Source organism: Carcharodon carcharias, chromosome 12 (genome assembly GCF_017639515.1).
Source record: "Carcharodon carcharias isolate sCarCar2 chromosome 12, sCarCar2.pri, whole genome shotgun sequence".
In the NCBI taxonomy this organism is placed as follows: Eukaryota; Metazoa; Chordata; class Chondrichthyes; order Lamniformes; family Lamnidae; genus Carcharodon; species Carcharodon carcharias.
Genome location: NC_054478.1, coordinates 2,135,977 through 2,155,976, shown reverse-complemented (window position 1 = coordinate 2,155,976; position 20,000 = coordinate 2,135,977). Strand labels below are relative to the sequence as shown.

General features: G+C 51.7%; 2 protein-coding genes across 2 annotated transcripts in view; one reads left to right on the top strand and one right to left on the bottom strand.

Annotated features, from left to right (window-relative positions):
• Window positions 1-2,274, top strand: part of LOC121285333 (basic phospholipase A2 PA-9C-like) — a 40,739-nt gene extending 38,465 nt beyond the window's left edge. Inside the window, exons 3-4 of the mRNA XM_041201822.1 lie at window positions 754-878; window positions 1,967-2,274. Coding sequence (XP_041057756.1) covers window positions 754-878; window positions 1,967-2,088 — 247 coding nt within the window. The 3' untranslated portion in view covers window positions 2,089-2,274. The remainder of the gene's footprint in view (window positions 1-753; window positions 879-1,966) is intronic.
• LOC121285332 (chondroitin sulfate synthase 2-like) overlaps window positions 1-20,000 on the bottom strand; it is a 621,627-nt gene that overhangs the window by 343,190 nt on the left and 258,437 nt on the right. The gene's annotated exons all lie outside the window — the stretch shown is intronic.

The following is a 20,000-nucleotide window of genomic DNA, read 5'->3' as shown; positions in this document are numbered from 1 at the left end:
CTGACCCTCTGACAGTGCAGCACTCCGTCAGTACTGACCCTCTGACAGTTCAGCACTCCCTCAGTACTGACCCTCTGACAGTGCAGCACTACCTCAGTACTGACCCTCTGACAGTGCAGCGCTCCCTCAGTACTGACCCTCTGACAGTGCAGCACTCCCTCAGTACTGACCCTCTGACAGTGCAGCACTCCCTCAGTACTGACGCTCTGACAGTGCAGCACTCCCTCAGCACTGACCCTCTGACAGTGCAGCACTCCCTCAGTACTGACTCTCTGACAGTGCAGCACTCCCTCAGTACTGACCCTCTGACAGTGCCGCACTCCCTCAGTACTAACCCTCCAACTGTGCAGAACTACTTCAGTACTGACCCTCTGACAGTGCAGCGCTCCCTCAGTACTGACCCTCTGACAGTGCAGCTCTACCTCAGTACTGACCCTCTGACAGTGCAGCACTCCGTCAGTACTGACCCTCTGACAGTTCAGCACTCCCTCAGTACTGACCCTCTGACAGTGCAGCACTACCTCAGTACTGACCCTCTGACAGTGCAGCAATCCCCCAGTACTGACCCTCTGACAGTGCAGCAATCCCTCAGTACTGACCCTCTGACAGTGCAGCACTCCCTCAGTACTGACGCTCTGAAGATTGCTGCTCCCCTTGTGTTGTCTGATGTTCCTTTGTTCTCTGTGACTGACTGTTTCTTTAGTCGTCCTCACGGTCCTTTTGCTGACAGTCCCTGTCTGCCCCTTTCTGCAGGTGCTGTAAGCAGCATGATGTTTGTTATGGGAGGATTGATTCGGAAGGATTGTGTCACTGGTATCAGTACCCTTACTGGACCCACTACTCGTGGAGCTGTGATCCAGGACGTTCCCTCATGTGTAGTAAGTGAATGACAGCAAAGTGGTAGCTCAGTGGCTGATGAACACAGTCAGAGTGTCTTATCATGGGATAGGAGGACATTCTGCGCATCCTGGAACTACTAGCTCATCAGACCTGAGCTCTCCATCCTGAACCCATCTTTCTGCCCTTTCCCTATGAACTTTGATATTCTACCTTTTGGAACTCTTATCCAAGTTCCTTGTAAATGATGTTCCAGACTCTGCCCCAGTTGCTTGCATTACCTCAAGTCTCAGCATGGAAACATACCTCATCCTTCACCCATTCCTAACCGTCAACCAATTCATTAACGTGTTCATGGAATTCACTATTCCTCAACCCTCCCCAGTCCCTCTTCTCCTTCTCTGTTCCAATGGCAGTTCATGGAATCAGGAGTTTTCAGAACAGGAGGAGACCATTCAGCCCATTATCCATCATGCCTTTTTGATAGAGCTGCCCTATTAGTCCCACTCCACTTTCTCATTCCTCATAGACCCTCCAAGTTTCTCCCTTCAACTCTTTATCCAATTCCCTTTTGAAAGTTCCTATTGAATCTGCTTCCACCGCCCTTTCAGATCACAACAACTCACTGTGAAAAATTCCAATCTCTCCCTCTGGATCTTTTACTGATTCTCTTCACTCTGTGTCCCTCTGGTTACCCACCCTCCTGCCACTGGAAACAGTTTCTCCTTATTCACCCTATCTAAACTCTTCCTGAATTTGAAATCCCTAATCGAATCTCCCCCTTAACCTTCTCTGCTCCAAGGAGAACAATCCCAGCTTCTCCAGTCTCTCCACATTAACTGAAGTCCCTCATCCCTGCTCCCATCCTGGTAAATCTCCTCCGCACTCTCTCCAAGGCCTTCACGTCCTTCCTAAAGTGTGGGACCCAGAATTGGGACACAATCCTCCCTCTGGGTGGATATTGGGATACAAGCCGCAGGGTTTTGGATGAACTGACATTTATGAAGGATTGAATGTTGAAGGACTGTCCAGGAGAGGGTTGGGATAGATTAGACCTAACAAAGGAATGAATGAAGCTTCTCTTGATCTTTGTGGGAATCGTTACCATATCACCTGATTCTCTCACCAGCTGATCCCAAGGATACCTGTGGTCGTGCGATTTGCAAATGTGATAAAAATCTGGTGGACTGTTTTTCCAAATCTAAATACAACCCTGGTCTGAAGGGCATCGACAAAACTCAGCTGTGCTAACCCTGAACAGACGGCGCACGGAGATCCAAACCGCTCATCACCCTGGGGGCAAGTCTCAGCGATGGACCACAGTGCAAATTCACAAAAACCCCACCCTCTCCCCGTATCCCTCAATCCCACCTACCCACCCTCTCCCCGTATCCCTCAATCCCACCTACCCACCCTCTCCTCATACCCCTCAGTCCCACCCACCCACCCTCTCCCCATATCCCTCAATCCCACCTACCCACCCCCTCCCCATATCCCTCAATCCCACATACCCACCCTCTCTCCATATCCCTCAATCCCACCTACCCACCCTCTCTCCATATCCCTCAATCCCACCTACCCACCCTCTCCCCGTATCCCTCAATCCCACCTACCCACCCTCTCCTCATACCCCTCAATCCCACCTACCCACCCTCTCCCCGTATCCCTCAATCCCACCTACCCACCCCCTCCCCATATCCCCCAATCCCACCTACCCACCCTCTCCTCATATCCCTCAATCCCACCTACCCACCCTCTCCCTGTAACCCTCAATCCCACCTACCCACTCTCTCCCCGTATCCCTCAATCCCACCTACCCACCCTCTCCTCATACCCCTCAATCCCACCTACCCACCCTCTCCCCGTATACTGGAAGTCCTCCTTTCACTGTAGTGAGCTTGTTCTCTCGTTCCGGAGTAGGATTTAAACTCTGTAAATGTTGAACGTTTGTCTTTTCCAATCGGGTTCTTTTGTTAATGTAAAAATCAGTGTCACGTGTGGACTGCTTTGTCTCTGCACCTTACTGATCAGGCTGATTGTCTTTATAAATTGCATTGCACAATTAAAAGGTTGTGAGACCCTGAGAGCCTCGTTCCTGCTTTACACTGACTGACCTTCCTCCCTGGCCGGATGAAGTTTGTTGAACGATCAGTCCCTGTCGCTTCAGATTCTTGATCCAGCCCACACATGGAGTGAAGCTTCTTCTGGAATGAATCTCGGACAGGGAGCATCTGTGACTCTATGTGGGTAGCTGTGACTGTGGGGCAGTTTCCAACTGCTCTGTGCAATCTGGAATGTTCCATCTGCCGATTCAGTTGGACTGAGGGTGGGAGCAGCTTGGGGCATCTCAGTTGACCTCAGGACCAAAGAAAGGGGGGATAGGTCAGCTCAGTTCCTATACCTGATCGTAGGATCTTTGGAACAGGAGGAGGCTATTCAGCCCCTAAAGCCTGTTCCTCAGGAACAGGAGGAGGCCATTCAGCCCTTCCAAGCTGTTGCATCATTCAATTAGATCATTGCTAATGTATCTCAACTCATTTCCCTGTCTTTGCTCCATACTCTGTGATTGGTTTACCCACCAAAAGTGTAGGACCAAATAAAAGCAAAATCCTGCGGATGCTGTAAATCTGAATAAAAACTGAAAATGCTGGAAAAAAACTCAGCGGGTCTGACAGCATCTGTGGAGAGAGAGACAGAGTTAACGTTTCGAGTCTGTATGACCCTTCTTCAGAGATGAAGTAATCTCAGTGTAGCAATCTCAGTCTGGACATTTTCAATTGACTCAGAGAATTTACAGCATTTTCTGGGGGGGTGAGTTCCAGATGTCCACTGCCTCGATTCCTTTAATCATCTTAAGCACATTGATCAATCTTACAGGAACACAGACATAGTTTATACAATGTGACCCATTCATGGAACTCAAAACGCTTCCCGTGATTGTGAGTGAACTTTGGCTGAATATGGGATGAGGATGTGATGTCTGACCTCTACTGTGCTCTCTGCTCCAATGCCCCATCAACACTCCCTGTCAAAGGTCACAGGGTCAGAGGGCTTTGGTTGCCCTCGAGTTCAGAGGCAAATGCAGCATCTGTCCCATGAAGCAGTGGCTTTGTGTTGAGGTTAATAATCCAGAGAGTAGAGGGCAGGTCGCGAATTTGAAAACTATCAGGAAATAAAAAGCTGCTCTCAGTGAAAGGGACAATGAAACTGTCAGATTGTCACAAAATGATGAGAAATAGGAGCAGGAATGGGCCAATCAGACCAGCGAACCTGCTCCACTACTTCATAAGATCATGCCTGGCCAGATTGTGGTCCCTACTCCATTCTTCTGTCTGTCCCCCTTCATCCTTGGCTCCCTTGTCTGTCAAAAATCTGTCGACCTCAATCTTGAAATGCTGAATGGTCCCAGCCTCCACTGCTCCCTAGGCTAGAGAATTCCATAAACTAACAACCGTCTGAGAGAACAAGTTCCTCCTCACCTGCACCTTAAATAGGAGACGCCTGATTTGTAAACTGTATCCTCTAGTTCTAGATTCCACCACAAGTAGAAACAGCCTTTCAGTATCCATCCTCTCACAATCTGAAATGTTTCAATAACATCGCCTCTCATTCTTCTAAACTCCAATGAGTGTAGGCCCAACCTGCTCATAAGACAAACCCTTTCATCCCAGGAATCAGCCTAGTGAACCTTATCTGAACTGCTTCCAATGCAAGTATATCCCTCCTTAAATAAAGAGGCCATCCTGACTTGGAAATATATCGCCGTTCATTCAATGTCGCTGGGTCAAAATCCTGGAACTCCCTCCCTAACAGCACCGTGGATGTACCTACACCACATGGACTGCAGCGGCTCAAGAAGGCAGCTCACCACCACCTTCTCAAGGGCAACTAGGGATGGGCAATAAATGCTGGATTAGCCAACGACACCCACATCCTGTGAAAGTATAAAACAAAAATAAAACTGCACACAGGGCTCCAGACACAGTCTTAACAATTTCCTGCATAACTGTAGCAAGACTTCCCTACTTTTATACTCCGTACAATAAATACCAAGTTGTAAAAACCCAACTGATTCCCGAATGCCCCCTGGGGAAGGAAACCTGCCATCCTTACCTACTCGGGGCCTATATGTGACTCCAGTCCCACACTAAGATGCTTAACTCAACTGCCCTCTGATGTGGTCACACCAGTTTGTCTCAAATCCACTTAGGAGGTCCACTTTCTTTGTCCAGCTTATGTCATTGGCACCCATGTACATCTGGATCTTTCCCTTCCCTCTCCAAGTTCGTCTCTGGTGGGTCCACTGCCAATTCCCTGGAAAACTTAACTCAGGGATCCAGTGAGTGAGGGAATTTGGTGCAGTGAGGGAAGAGAATTGTTTGAGTTTTTAACCAAACAAGGTGTGTTCTGATTGAGGAAATGAGAGGCAGCAGGAGCTAAGGTCTAGAGGTATTGATTAGTGAGTAGCTGGGTGAATTGTTGGTGAGTTTTACATTTTTTATTCTTTCTGAGCTATGGCAGAAATCTAAACAAGGACCAGGGATATATAAATACAGTATTAAATTTATTTAACTTGGCTACTTAATATAACTACAAATTATCATTGAGTGATAACTCTAAACTTAAAAAGCTAATTAGTCAAATTAAACACAATAAAGATGGCAAGGCAGGTGATGTGTTGCAGCTACAGTATGTGGGAATTGATGGGCACCAATGTCATCCACAGCTGTCACATCTGCAGTAATTGTCAGCAACGCGAGGAGCCTCGGCTCAGAGTTAATGATCTGGGAACCCTTGGTATCGGACACTGTGAAGAATGAGGGAGGTAGAATGTTACCTAGATGTTTTGTTCCAGGTGGTAGTCACACCCCTCAGGATAGGATCTGCGTGTTTTGTAGGAGTGAGAGTGTTGCCTGTCTGTGTGTTTTGTAGGAGTGAGGAGGTCATTTGTCTGTGTGTTTTATAGGAGTGATGGAGTCGCCTGTCTGGGTGTTTTGTAGGAGTGATGGTGCTGCCTGTCTGTGTGTTTTGTAGGAGTGATGGTGATGCCTGTCTGTGTGTTTTGTAGGAGTGATGGTGCCACCTGTCTGTGTGTTTTGTAGGATTGAGGGTGTTGCCTGTCTGTGTGTTTTGTAGGAGTGATGGTGTCGCCTGTCTGTGTGTTTTTTGGAGTGATGGTGATGCCTGTCTGTGTGTTTTGTAGGAATGATGGTGCCACCTGTCTGTGTGTTTTGTAGGAGTGAGGGTGTCGCCTGTCTGTGTGTTTTGTAGGAATGATGGTGCCACCTGTCTGTGTGTTTTGTAGGAGTGATGGTGACGCCTGTCTGTGTGTTTTGTAGGTGAGATGGTGCTGCCTGTCTGTGTGTTTTGTAGGAGTGAGGGTGTCGCCTGTCTGTGTGTTTTGTAGGAGTGATGGTGTCGCCTGTCTGTGTGTTTTGTAGGAGTGAGGGTGTAGCCTGTCTGTGTGTTTTGTAGGAGTGATGGTGAAGCCTGTCTGTGTGTTTTGTAGTAGTGATGGTGCTGCCTGTCTGTGTGTTTTGTAGGAGTGATGGTGTCGCCTGTCTGTGTGTTTTGTAGGATTGAGGGTGTTGCCTGTCTGTGTGTTTTGTAGGAATGATGGTGTCGCCTGTCTGTGTGTTTTGTAGTAGTGATGGTGCTGCCTGTCTGTGTGTTTTGTAGGAGTGAGGGTGCTGCCTGTCTGTGTGTTTTGTAGGAGTGATGGTGTTGCTTGTCTGTGTGTTTTGTAGGAGTGAGGGTGTTGCCTGTCTGTGTGTTTTGTAGGAGTGATGGTGTCGCCTGTCTGTGTGTTTTGTAGGAGTGAGGGTGCTGCCTGTCTGTGTGTTTTGTAGGAGTGATGGTGCCACCTCTCTGTGTGTTTTCTAGGAGTGAGGGTGCTGCCTGTCTGTGTGTTTTGTAGGAGTGAGGGTGCTGCCTGTCTGTGTGTATTGTAGGAGTGAGGGTGCTGCCTGTCTGTGTGTTTTGTAGGAGTGAGGGTGCTGCCTGTCTGTGTGTTTTGTAGGAGTGATGGTGCCACCTGTCTGTGTGTTTTGTAGGTGTGATGGTGTCGCCTGTCTGTGTGTTTTGTAGGAGTGAGGATGCTGCCTGTCTGTGTGTTTTGTAGGAGTGAGGGTGTTGTCTGTCTGTGTGTTTTGTAGGGGTGAGGGTGTTGTCTGTCTGTGTGTTTTGTAGGAGTGATGGTGCTGTCTGTCTGTGTGTTTTGTAGGAGTGAGAGTGTTGCCTGTTTGTGTGTTTTGTAGGAGTGAGGAGGTCACCTGTCTCTGTGTTTTGTAGGAGTGATGGAGTCTCCTGTCTGTGTGTTTTGTAGGAGTGATGGTGCTGCCTGTCTGTGTGTTTTGTAGGAGTGATAGTGCTACCTGTCTGTGTGTTTTGTAGGAGTGAGGGTGTTGCCTGTCTGTGTGTTTTGTAGAGTGATGGTGTCGCTTGTCTGTGTGCTTTTTGGAGTGATGGTACGCCTGTCTGTGTGTTTTGTAGGAATGATGGTGCCACCTGTCTGTGTGTTTTGTAGTGTGAGGGTGTAGCCTGTCTGTGTGTTTTGTAGGAGTGATTGTGTCGCCTGTCTGTGTGTTGTTTAGGAGTGATGGTACGCCTGTCTGTGTGTTTTGTAGGAGTGATTGTGTCGCCTGTCTGTGTGTTGTGTAGGAGTGATGGTGTCGCCTGTCTGTGTGTTTTGTGGGAGTGAGGGTGCTGCGTGTCTGTGTGTTTTGTAGGAGTGAGGGTGTTGCCTGTCTGTGCGTTTTGTAGGAGTGATGGTGCTGCCTGTCTGTGTGTTTTGTAGGAGTGAGGCTGCTGCATGTCTGTGTGTTTTGTGGGATGCTTTATTCTCGCATATTGATAGAAAAAAAAAACAAGTCTTTATTAACCGACGGATTTTCGATAGCAGAAAAACAGAACTTATACAATCACGGAATATATTTGTGTGTGTGTGTGGAGATCATGTGTACTACTGATGACATTCACCCCCAGCCCTTACCCAAGAGAGTCAGTGCATTTGTAACTGTACCCCAGTGAGAGTCATTGTGTGTGGGAATGTACCCCAGTGAGAGTCAATGTGTGTGGGACATGTACCCCAGTGAGAGTCAGTGTGTGTGGGACATGTACCCCAGAGAGAGTCAGTGTGTGTGGGACTGTACCCCAGTGAGAGTCAATGGGTGTGGGACATGTAGCCCAGTGAGAGTCAGTGTGTGTGGGACTGTACCCCAGTGAGAGTCAGTGTGTGTGGGACATGTACCCCAGTGAGAGTCAGTGTCTGTAGGACATGTACCCCAGTGAGAGTCAGTGTGTGTGGGACATGTACCCAAGTGAGAGTCAGTGTGTGTGGGACATGTACCCAAGTGAGAGTCAATGTGTGTGGGACATGTACCCCAGTGAGAGTCAGTGTGTGTGGGAATGAACCCCAGTGAGAGACAATGTGTGTGGGACTGTACCCCAGTGAGAGTCAATGTGTGTGGGACATGTACCCCAGTGAGACTCAGTGTGTGTGGGACATGTACCCCACTGAGAGTCAGTGGGTGTGGGACATGTACCCCAGTAAGAGTCAGTGTGTGTGGGACATGTACCCCAGTGAGAGTCAGATTGTGTGGGTATGTAACCCAGTGAGAGTCAGTGTGTGAGGAACTGTACCCCAGTGAGAGTCAATGAGTGTAGGACATGTAGCCCAGTGAGAGTCAGTGTGTGTGGGAATGTACCGCAGTGAGAGTCAGTGTGTGAGGAACTGTACCCCAGTGAGAGTCAGTGTGTGAGGAACTGTACCCCAGTGAGAGGCAATGTGGGTGGGACAAGTACCCCAGTGAGAGTCAGTGCATGTGGGACATGTACCCCAGTGAGAGTCAGTGTGTGTGGGACATGTACCCCAGTGAGATTCAATGTGTGTGGGCCATGTACCCCAGTGAGAGTCAATGTGTGTGGGACAGTACCCCAGGGAGAGTCAGTGTGTGTGGGACATGTACCCCAGTGAGAGTCAGTGTGTGTGGGACAAGTACCCCAGGGAGAGTCAGTGTGTGTGGGACATGTACCCCAGAGAGAGTCAGTGTGTGAGGGACCCGTACCCCAGTGAGAGTCAGTGTGTGTGGGACATGTACCCCAGTGAGAGTCAGTGTGTGTGGGACATGTACCCCAGTCAGAGTCAGTGTGTGTGGGACCCGTAACCCAGTGAGAGTCATTGTGTGTGGGACCCCTACCCCAGTGTCAGTCAGTGTGTGTGGGACATGTACCCCAGTGAGAGTCAGTGTTTGTGGGACATGCACCCCAGTGAGAGTCAGTGTGTGTGGGACATGTACCCCAGTGAGAGTCATTGTTTGTGGGACATGTACCCCAGTGAGAGTCATTGTGTGTGGGACATGTACCCCAGGGAGAGTCAGTGTGGGTGGGACATGTACCCCAGTGAGAGTCAGTGTGTGTGGGACATGTACCCCAGTGAGAGTCAGTGTGTGTGGGACATGTACACCAGGGAGAGTCAGTGTGTGTGGGACACGTAACCCAGTGAGAGTCAGTGTGTGTGGGACAAGTACCCCAGGGAGAGTCAGTGTGTGTGGGACATGTACCCCAGTGAGAGTCACTCTGTGAGGAACTGTACCCCAGTGAGAGTCAGTGTGGGTGGGACATGTACTCCAGTGAGAGTCAGTGTGTGTGGGTCTGTACCACAGTGAGAGTCAGTGTGTGAGGAACTGCACCCCAGTGAGAGTCAATGAGTGTTGGACATGTAGCACATGAGAGTCAGTGTGTGTGGGACATGTACCCCAGTGAGAGTCAGTGTGGGTGGGACATGTACCCCAGTGAGAGTCAGTGTGTGTGGGACTGCACCCCAGTGACCGTCAGTGTGTGTGGGACATGTACCCCAGTGAGAGTCAATGTGTGTGTGACATGCACCCCAGTGAGAGTCATTGTGTTTGGGACATGTACCCCAGTGAGAGTCAGTGTGTGTGGGAATGTACGCCAGTGACAGTCAGTGTGTGTGGGACTGTACACCAGTGAGAGTCAGTCTGTGTGGGACAAGTACACCAGTGAGAGTCAGTGTGTGTGGGATCCGTACCCCAGTGAGAGACAGTGTGTGTGGGACCTGTACCCCAGTGCGAGTCAGTGTTTGTGGGACATGTACCCCAGTGAGAGTCAGTGTGTGTGGGACATGTACCCCAGGGAGAGTCAGTGTGTGTGGGACATGTACCCCAGAGAGAGTCAGTGTGTGTGGGACTGTACCCCAGTGAGAGTCAATGGGTGTGGGACATGTAGCCCAGTGAGAGTCAGTGTGTGTGGGACTGTACCCCAGTGAGAGTCAGTGTGTGTGGGACATGTACCCCAGTGAGAGTCAGTGTCTGTAGGACATGTACCCCAGTGAGAGTCAGTGTGTGTGGGACATGTACCCAAGTGAGAGTCAGTGTGTGTGGGACATGTACCCAAGTGAGAGTCAATGTGTGTGGGACATGTACCCCAGTGAGAGTCAGTGTGTGTGGGAATGAACCCCAGTGAGAGACAATGTGTGTGGGAGTGTACCCCAGTGAGAGCCAATGTGTGTGGGACATGTACCCCAGTGAGACTCAGTGTGTGTGGGACATGTACCCCACTGAGAGTCAGTGGGTGTGGGACATGTACCCCAGTAAGAGTCAGTGTGTGTGGGACATGTACCCCAGTGAGAGTCAGATTGTGTGGGTATGTAACCCAGTGAGAGTCAGTGTGTGAGGAACTGTACCCCAGTGAGAGTCAATGAGTGTAGGACATGTAGCCCAGTGAGAGTCAGTGTGTGTGGGAATGTACCGCAGTGAGAGTCAGTGTGTGAGGAACTGTACCCCAGTGAGAGTCAGTGTGTGAGGAACTGTACCCCAGTGAGAGGCAATGTGGGTGGGACAAGTACCCCAGTGAGAGTCAGTGCATGTGGGACATGTACCCCAGTGAGAGTCAGTGTGTGTGGGACATGTACCCCAGTGAGAGTCAATGTGTGTGGGCCATAAACCCCAGTGAGAGTCAATGTGTGTGGGACAGTACCCCAGGGAGAGTCAGTTTGTGTGGGACATGTACCCCAGTGAGAGTCAGTGTTTGTGGGACATGTACCCGAGTGAGAGTCAGTGTGTGTGGGACATGTACCCCAGTGAGAGTCAGTGTGTGAGGGACCCGTACCCCAGTGAGAGTCAGTGTGTGTGGGACATGTACCCCAGTGAGAGTCAGTGTGTGTGGGACATGTACCCCAGTCAGAGTCAGTGTGTGTGGGACCCGTAACCCAGTGAGAGTCATTGTGTGTGGGACCCCTACCCCAGTGTCAGTCAGTGTGTGTGGGACATGTACCCCAGTGAGAGTCAGTGTTTGTGGGACATGCACCCCAGTGAGAGTCAGTGTGTGTGGGACATGCACCCCAGTGAGAGTCATTGTGTTTGGGACATGTACCCCAGTGAGAGTCAGTGTGTGTGGGACATGTACCCCAGGGAGAGTCAGTGTGTGTGGGACATGTACCCCAGTGAGAGTCAGTGTGTGTGGGACATGTACCCCAGTGAGAGTCAGTGTGTGTGGGACATGTACACCAGGGAGAGTCAGTGTGTGTGGGACACGTAACCCAGTGAGAGTCAGTGTGTGTGGGACAAGTACCCCAGGGAGAGTCAGTGTGTGTGGGACATGTACCCCAGTGAGAGTCACTCTGTGAGGAACTGTACCCCAGTGAGAGTCAGTGTGGGTGGGACATGGACCCGAGTGAGAGTCAGTGTGGGTGGGTCTGTACCACAGTGAGAGTCAGTGTGTGAGGAACTGCACCCCAGTGAGAGTCAATGAGTGTTGGACATGTAGCACATGAGAGTCAGTGTGTGTGGGACATGTACCCCAGTGTGAGTCAGTGTGTGTGGGACATGTACCCCAGTGAGAGACAGTGTGTGTGGGACTGCACCCCAGTGACCGTCAGTGTGTGTGGGACATGCACCCCAGTGAGAGTCAATGTGTGTGTGACATGCACCCCAGTGAGAGTCATTGTGTTTGGGACATGTACCCCAGTGAGAGTCAGTGTGTGTGGGAATGTACGCCAGTGAGAGTCAGTGTGTGTGGGACTGTACACCAGTGAGAGTCAGTCTGTGTGGGACAAGTACCCCAGTGAGAGTCAGTGTGTGTGGGATCCGTACCCCAGTGAGAGACAGTGTGTGTGGGACCTGTACCCCAGTGCGAGTCAGTGTTTGTGGGACATGTACCCCAGTGAGAGTCAGTGTGTGTGGGACATGTACCCCAGGGAGAGTCAGTGTGTGTGGGACATGTACCCCAGAGAGAGTCAGTGTGTGTGGGACATGTACCCCAGTGAGAGACAGTGTGTGTGGGACATGTACCCAAGTGAGAGTCAGTGTGTGTGGGACTGTACCCCAGTGAGAGTCAGTGTGTGTGGGACATGTACCCCAGTGAGAGTCAGTGTCTGTAGGACATGTACCCCAGTGAGAGTCAGAGTGTGTGGGACATGTACCCCAGTGAGAGTCAGTGTGTGTGGGACATGTACCCAAGTGAGAGTCAGTGCATGTGGGACATGTACCCCAGTGAGAGTCAGTGTGTGTGGGAATGAACCCCAGTGAGAGTCAATGTGTGTGGGACTGTACCCCAGTGAGAGTCAATGTGTGTGGGACATGTACCCCAGTGAGACTCAGTGTGTGTGGGACATGTACCCCACTGAGAGTCAGTGGGTGTGGGACATGTAACCCAGTAAGAGTCAGTGTGTGGGGGACATGTACCCCAGTGAGAGTCAGATTGTGTGGGTATGTAACCCAGTGAGAGTCAGTGTGTGAGGAACTGTACCCCAGTGAGAGTCAATGAGTGTAGGACATGTAGCCCAGTGAGAGTCAGTGCATGTGGGACATGTACCCCAGTGAGAGTCAGTGTGTGTGGGACTGTACCCCAGTGAGAGTCAATGTGTGTGGGACATGTACCCCAGTGAGACTCAGTGTGTGTAGGACATGTACCCCAGTAAGAGTCAATGTGTGCCAGACATGTACCCCAGTGAGAGTCAGTGTGTGTGGGACTGTACCCCAGTGAGAGTCAGAGTGTGTGGGACATGTACCCCAGTCAGAGTCAGTGTGTGTGGGACCCGTACCCCAGTGAGAGTCATTGTGTGTGGGACGCCTACCCCAGTGTCAGTCAGTGTGTGTGGGACATGTACTCCAGTGAGAGTCAGTGTTTGTGGGACATGCACCCCAGTGAGAGTCAGTGTGTGCGGGACATGTACCCCAGTGAGAGTCAGTGTTTGTGGGACATGTACCCCAGTGAGAGTCAGTGTGTGTGGGACATGTACCCCAGGGAGAGTCAGTGTGAGTTGGACATGTACCCCAGTGAGAGACAGTGTGTGTGGGACATGTACCCCAGTGAGAGTCAGTGTGTGTGGGACATGTACACCAGGGAGAGTCAGTGTGTGTGGGACACGTAACCCAGTGAGAGTCATTGCTTGTGGGACATGTACCCCAGTGAGAGTCATTGTGTGTTGGACTGTACCCCAGTGAGAGTCAGTGTGTGTGGGACATGTACCCCAGGGAGAGTCAGTGTGTGTGGGACATGTACCCCAGTGAGAGTCAGTGTGTGTGGGACAAGTACACCAGGGAGAGTCAGTGTGTGTGCGACATGTACCCCAGTGAGAGTCACTCTGTGAGGAACTGTACCCCAGTGAGAGTCAGTGTGGGTGGGACATGGACCCGAGTGAGAGTCAGTGTGTGTGGGTCTGTACCCCAGTGAGAGTCAGTGTGTGTGGGACCTGTACCCCAGTGCGAGTCAGTGTTTGTGGGACATGTACCCCAGTGAGAGTCAGTGTGTGTGGGACATGTACCCCAGGGAGAGTCAGTGTGTGTGGGAAAGGTACCCAAGAGAGAGTCAGTGTGTGTGGGACATGTACCCCAGTGAGAGACAGTGTGTGTGGGACATGTACCCAAGTGAGAGTCAGTGTGTGTGGGACTGTACCCCAGTGAGAGTCAATGGGTGTGCGACATGTAGCCCAGTGAGAGTCAGTGTGTGTGGGACTGTACCCCAGTGAGAGTCAGTGTGTGTGGGACATGTACCCCAGTGAGAGTCAGTGTCTGTAGGACATGTAGCCCAGTGAGAGTCATTGTGTGTGGGAATGTACCCCAGTGAGAGTCAATGTGTGTGGGACATGTACCCCAGTGAGAGTCAGTGTGTGTGGGACATGTACCCCAGAGAGAGTCAGTGTGTGTGGGACTGTACCCCAGTGAGAGTCAATGGGTGTGGGACATGTAGCCCAGTGAGAGTCAGTGTGTGTGGGACTGTACCCCAGTGAGAGTCAGTGTGTGTGGGACATGTACCCCAGTGAGAGTCAGTGTCTGTAGGACATGTACCCCAGTGAGAGTCAGTGTGTGTGGGACATGTACCCAAGTGAGAGTCAGTGTGTGTGGGACATGTACCCAAGTGAGAGTCAATGTGTGTGGGACATGTACCCCAGTGAGAGTCAGTGTGTTTGGGAATGAACCCCAGTGAGAGACAATGTGTGTGGGACTGTACCCCAGTGAGAGTCAATGTGTGTGGGACATGTACCCCAGTGAGACTCAGTGTGTGTGGGACATGTACCCCACTGAGAGTCAGTGGGTGTGGGACATGTACCCCAGTAAGAGTCAGTGTGTGTGGGACATGTACCCCAGTGAGAGTCAGATTGTGTGGGTATGTAACCCAGTGAGAGTCAGTGTGTGAGGAACTGTACCCCAGTGAGAGTCAATGAGTGTAGGACATGTAGCCCAGTGAGAGTCAGTGTGTGTGGGAATGTACCGCAGTGAGAGTCAGTGTGTGAGGAACTGTACCCCAGTGAGAGTCAGTGTGTGAGGAACTGTACCCCAGTGAGAGGCAATGTGGGTGGGACAAGTACCCCAGTGAGAGTCAGTGCATGTGGGACATGTACCCCAGTGAGAGTCAGTGTGTGTGGGACATGTACCCCAGTGAGATTCAATGTGTGTGGGCCATGTACCCCAGTGAGAGTCAATGTGTGTGGGACAGTACCCCAGGGAGAGTCAGTGTGTGTGGGACATGTACCCCAGTGAGAGTCAGTGTGTGTGGGACAAGTACCCCAGGGAGAGTCAGTGTGTGTGGGACATGTACCCCAGAGAGAGTCAGTGTGTGAGGGACCCGTACCCCAGTGAGAGTCAGTGTGTGTGGGACATGTACCCCAGTGAGAGTCAGTGTGTGTGGGACATGTACCCCAGTCAGAGTCAGTGTGTGTGGGACCCGTACCCCAGTGAGAGTCATTGTGTGTGGGACCCCTACCCCAGTGTCAGTCAGTGTGTGTGGGACATGTACCCCAGTGAGAGTCAGTGTTTGTGGGACATGCACCCCAGTGAGAGTCAGTGTGTGTGGGACATGTACCCCAGTGAGAGTCAATGTTTGTGGGACATGTACCCCAGTGAGAGTCATTGTGTGTGGGACATGTACCCCAGGGAGAGTCAGTGTGGGTGGGACATGTACCCCAGTGAGAGTCAGTGTGTGTGGGACATGTACCCCAGTGAGAGTCAGTGTGTGTGGGACATGTACACCAGGGAGAGTCAGTGTGTGTGGGACACGTAACCCAGTGAGAGTCAGTGTGTGTGGGACAAGTACCCCAGGGAGAGTCAGTGTGTGTGGGACATGTACCCCAGTGAGAGTCACTCTGTGAGGAACTGTACCCCAGTGAGAGTCAGTGTGGGTGGGACATGGACCCGAGTGAGAGTCAGTGTGGGTGGGTCTGTACCACAGTGAGAGTCAGTGTGTGAGGAACTGCACCCCAGTGAGAGTCAATGAGTGTTGGACATGTAGCACATGAGAGTCAGTGTGTGTGGGACATGTACCCCAGTGTGAGTCAGTGTGTGTGGGACATGTACCCCAGTGAGAGACAGTGTGTGTGGGACTGCACCCCAGTGACCGTCAGTGTGTGTGGGACATGCACCCCAGTGAGAGTCAATGTGTCTGTGACATGCACCCCAGTGAGAGTCATTGTGTTTGGGACATGTACCCCAGTGAGAGTCAGTGTGTGTGGGAATGTACGCCAGTGACAGTCAGTGTGTGTGGGACTGTACACCAGTGAGAGTCAGTCTGTGTGGGACAAGTACACCAGTGAGAGTCAGTGTGTGTGGGATCCGTACCCCAGTGAGAGACAGTGTGTGTGGGACCTGTACCCCAGTGCGAGTCAGTGTTTGTGGGACATGTACCCCAGTGAGAGTCAGTGTGTGTGGGACATGTACCCCAGGGAGAGTCAGTGTGTGTGGGACATGTACCCCAGAGAGAGTCAGTGTGTGTGGGACATGTACCCCAGTGAGAGACAGTGTGTGTGGGACATGTACCCAAGTGAGAGTCAGTGTGTGTGGGACTGTACCCCAGTGAGAGTCAGTGTGTGTGGGACATGTACCCCAGTGAGAGTCAGTGTGTGTAGGACATGTACCCCAGTGAGAGTCAGAGTGTGTGGGACATGTACCCCAGTGAGAGTCAGTGTGTGTGGGACATGTACCCAAGTGAGAGTCAGTGCATGTGGGACATGTACCCCAGTGAGAGTCAGTGTGTGTAGGACATGTACCCCAGTGAGAGTCAGAGTGTGTGGGACTGTACCCCAGTGAGAGTCAATGTGTGTGGGACATGTACCCCAGTGAGACTCAGTGTGTGTGGGACATGTACCCCACTGAGAGTCAGTGGGTGTGGGACATGTAACCCAGTAAGAGTCAGTGTGTGGGGGACATGTACCCCAGTGAGAGTCAGATTGTGTGGGTATGTAACCCAGTGAGAGTCAGTGTGTGAGGAACTGTACCCCAGTGAGAGTCAATGAGTGTAGGACATGTAGCCCAGTGAGAGTCAGTGCATGTGGGACATGTACCCCAGTGAGAGTCAGTGTGTGTGGGACTGTACCCCAGTGAGAGTCAATGTGTGTGGGACATGTACCCCAGTGAGACTCAGTGTGTGTAGGACATGTACCCCAGTAAGAGTCAATGTGTGCCAGACATGTACCCCAGTGAGAGTCAGTGTGTGTGGGACTGTACCCCAGTGAGAGTCAGAGTGTGTGGGACATGTACCCCAGTCAGAGTCAATGTGTGTGGGACCCGTACCCCAGTGAGAGTCATTGTGTGTGGGACGCCTACCCCAGTGTCAGTCAGTGTGTGTGGGACATGTACTCCAGTGAGAGTCAGTGTTTGTGGGACATGCACCCCAGTGAGAGTCAGTGTGTGTGGGACATGTACCCCAGTGAGAGTCAGTGTTTGTGGGACATGTACCCCAGTGAGAGTCAGTGTGTGTGGGACATGTACCCCAGGGAGAGTCAGTGTGAGTGGGACATGTACCCCAGTGAGAGACAGTGTGTGTGGGACATGTACCCCAGTGAGAGTCAGTGTGTGTGGGACATGTACACCAGGGAGAGTCAGTGTGTGTGGGACACGTAACCCAGTGAGAGTCATTGCTTGTGGGACATGTACCCCAGTGAGAGTCATTGTGTGTTGGACTGTACCCCAGTGAGAGTCAGTGTGTGTGGGACATGTACCCCAGGGAGAGTCAGTGTGTGTGGGACATGTACCCCAGTGAGAGTCAGTGTGTGTGGGACAAGTACACCAGGGAGAGTCAGTGTGTGTGCGACATGTACCCCAGTGAGAGTCACTCTGTGAGGAACTGTACCCCAGTGAGAGTCAGTGTGGGTGGGACATGGACCCGAGTGAGAGTCAGTGTGTGTGGGTCTGTACCCCAGTGAGAGTCAGTGTGTGTGGGACCTGTACCCCAGTGCGAGTCAGTGTTTGTGGGACATGTACCCCAGTGAGAGTCAGTGTGTGTGGGACATGTACCCCAGGGAGAGTCAGTGTGTGTGGGAAAGGTACCCAAGGGAGAGTCAGTGTGTGTGGGACATGTACCCCAGTGAGAGACAGTGTGTGTGGGACATGTACCCAAGTGAGAGTCAGTGTGTGTGGGACTGTACCCCAGTGAGAGTCAATGGGTGTGCGACATGTAGCCCAGTGAGAGTCAGTGTGTGTGGGACTGTACCCCAGTGAGAGTCAGTGTGTGTGGGACATGTACCCCAGTGAGAGTCAGTGTCTGTAGGACATGTACCCCAGTGAGAGTCAGAGTGTGTGGGACATGTACCCCAGTGAGAGTCAGTGTGTGTGGGACATGTACCCAAGTGAGAGTCAGTGCATGTGGGACATGTATCCCAGTGAGAGTCAGTGTGTGTGGGAATGAACCCCAGTGAGAGTCAATGTGTGTGGGACTGTACCCCAGTGAGAGTCAATGTGTGTGGGACATGTACCCCAGTGAGACTCAGTGTGTGTGGTAATGTACCCCACTGAGAGTCAGTGGGTGTGGGACATGTACCCCAGTAAGAGTCAGTGTGTGGGGGACATGTACCCCAGTGAGAGTCAGATTGTGTGGGTATGTAACCCTGTGAGAGTCAGTGTGTGTGGGACATGTAGCCCAGTGAGAGTCAGTGGGTGTGGGACATGTAACCCAGTGAGAGTCAGTGTGTGTGGGACTGTACCCCAGTGAGAGTCAGTGTGTGAGGAACTGTACCCCAGTGAGAGTCAGTGTGTGAGGAACTGTACCCCAGTGAGAGGCAATGTGGGTGGGACATGTACCCCAGTGAGAGTCAGTGCATGTGGGACATGTACCCCAGTGAGTGTCAGTGTGTGTGGGACTGTACCCCAGTGAGAGTCAATGTGTATGGGCCATGTACCCCAGTGAGAGTCAATGTGTGTGGGACATGTACCCCAGTGAGACTCAGTGTGTGTAGGACATGTACCCCAGTAAGAGTCAATGTGTGCCGGACATGTACCCCAGTGAGAGTCAGTGTGTGTGGGACATGTACACCAGTGAGAGTCAGTGTGTGTGGGACTGTACCCCAGTGAGAGTCAGAGTGTGTGGGACATGTACCCCAGTCAGAGTCAGTGTGTGTGGGACCCTTACCCCAGTGAGAGTCATTGTGTGTGGGACCCCTACCGCAGTGTCAGTCAGTGTGTGTGGGACATGTACTCCAGTGAGAGTCAGTGTTTGTGGGACATGCACCCCAGTGAGAGTCAGTGTGTGTGGGACATGTACCCCAGTGAGAGTCAGTGTGTGTGGGACATGTACCCAAGGGAGAGTCAGTGTGTGTGGGACATGTACCCCAGTGAGAGTCAGTGTGTGTGGGACAAGTACACCAGGGAGAGTCAGTGTGTGAGCGACATGTACCCCAGTGAGAGTCACTCTGTGAGGAACTGTACCCCAGTGAGAGTCAGTGTGGGTGGGACATGGACCCGAGTGAGAGTCAGTGTGTGTGGGTCTGTACCCCAGTGAGAGTCAGTGTGTGAGGAACTGCACCCCAGTGAGAGTCAATGAGTGTTGGACATGTAGCACATGAGAGTCAGTGTGTGTGGGACATGTACCCCAGTGAGAGTCAGTGTGTGTGGGACATGAACCCCAGTGAGAGTCAGTGTGTGTGGGACTGCACCCCAGTGACCGTCAGAGTGTGTGGGACATGTACCCCAGTGAGAGTCAATGTGTGTGTGACATGCACCCCAGTGAGAGTCATTGTGTGTGGGACATGTACCCCAGTGAGAGTCAGTGTGTTGGAATGTACGCCAGTGAGAGTCAGTCTGTGTGGGACAAGTACCCCAGTGAGAGTCAGTGTGTGTGGGATCCGTACCCCAGTGAGAGTCAGTGTGTGTGGGACCTGTACACCAGTGAGAGTCAGTCTGTGTGGGACAAGTACCCCAGTGAGAGTCAGTGTGTGTGGGATCCGTACCCCAGTGAGAGTCAGTGTGTATGGGACCTGTACCCCAGTGAGAGTCAGTGTTTGTGGGACATGTACCCCAGTGAGAGTCAGTGTGATTGGGACATGTACCCCAGGGAGAGTCAGTGTGTGTGGGACATGTACCCCAGTGAGAGTCAGTGTGTGTGGTACTGTTCCACAGTTAGAGTCAGTTTGTGTGGGACATGTACCCCAGTGAGAGTCAATGTGTGTGGTACTGTACCACAGTTAGAGTCAGTGTGTATGGGACATGTACCCCATTGAGAGTCAGTGTGTGTGGGACATGTACCCCAGGGAGAGTCAGTGTGTGTGGGACATGTACCCCAGTGAGAGTCAATGAGTGTTGGACATGTAGCAAAGTGAGAGTCAGTGTGTGTGGGACATGTACCCCAGTGAGAGTCAGTGTGTGTGGGAAATGTACCCCAGTGAGAGTCAGTGTGTGTGGGACATGTACCCCAGTGAGAGTCAGTGTGTGTGGGAC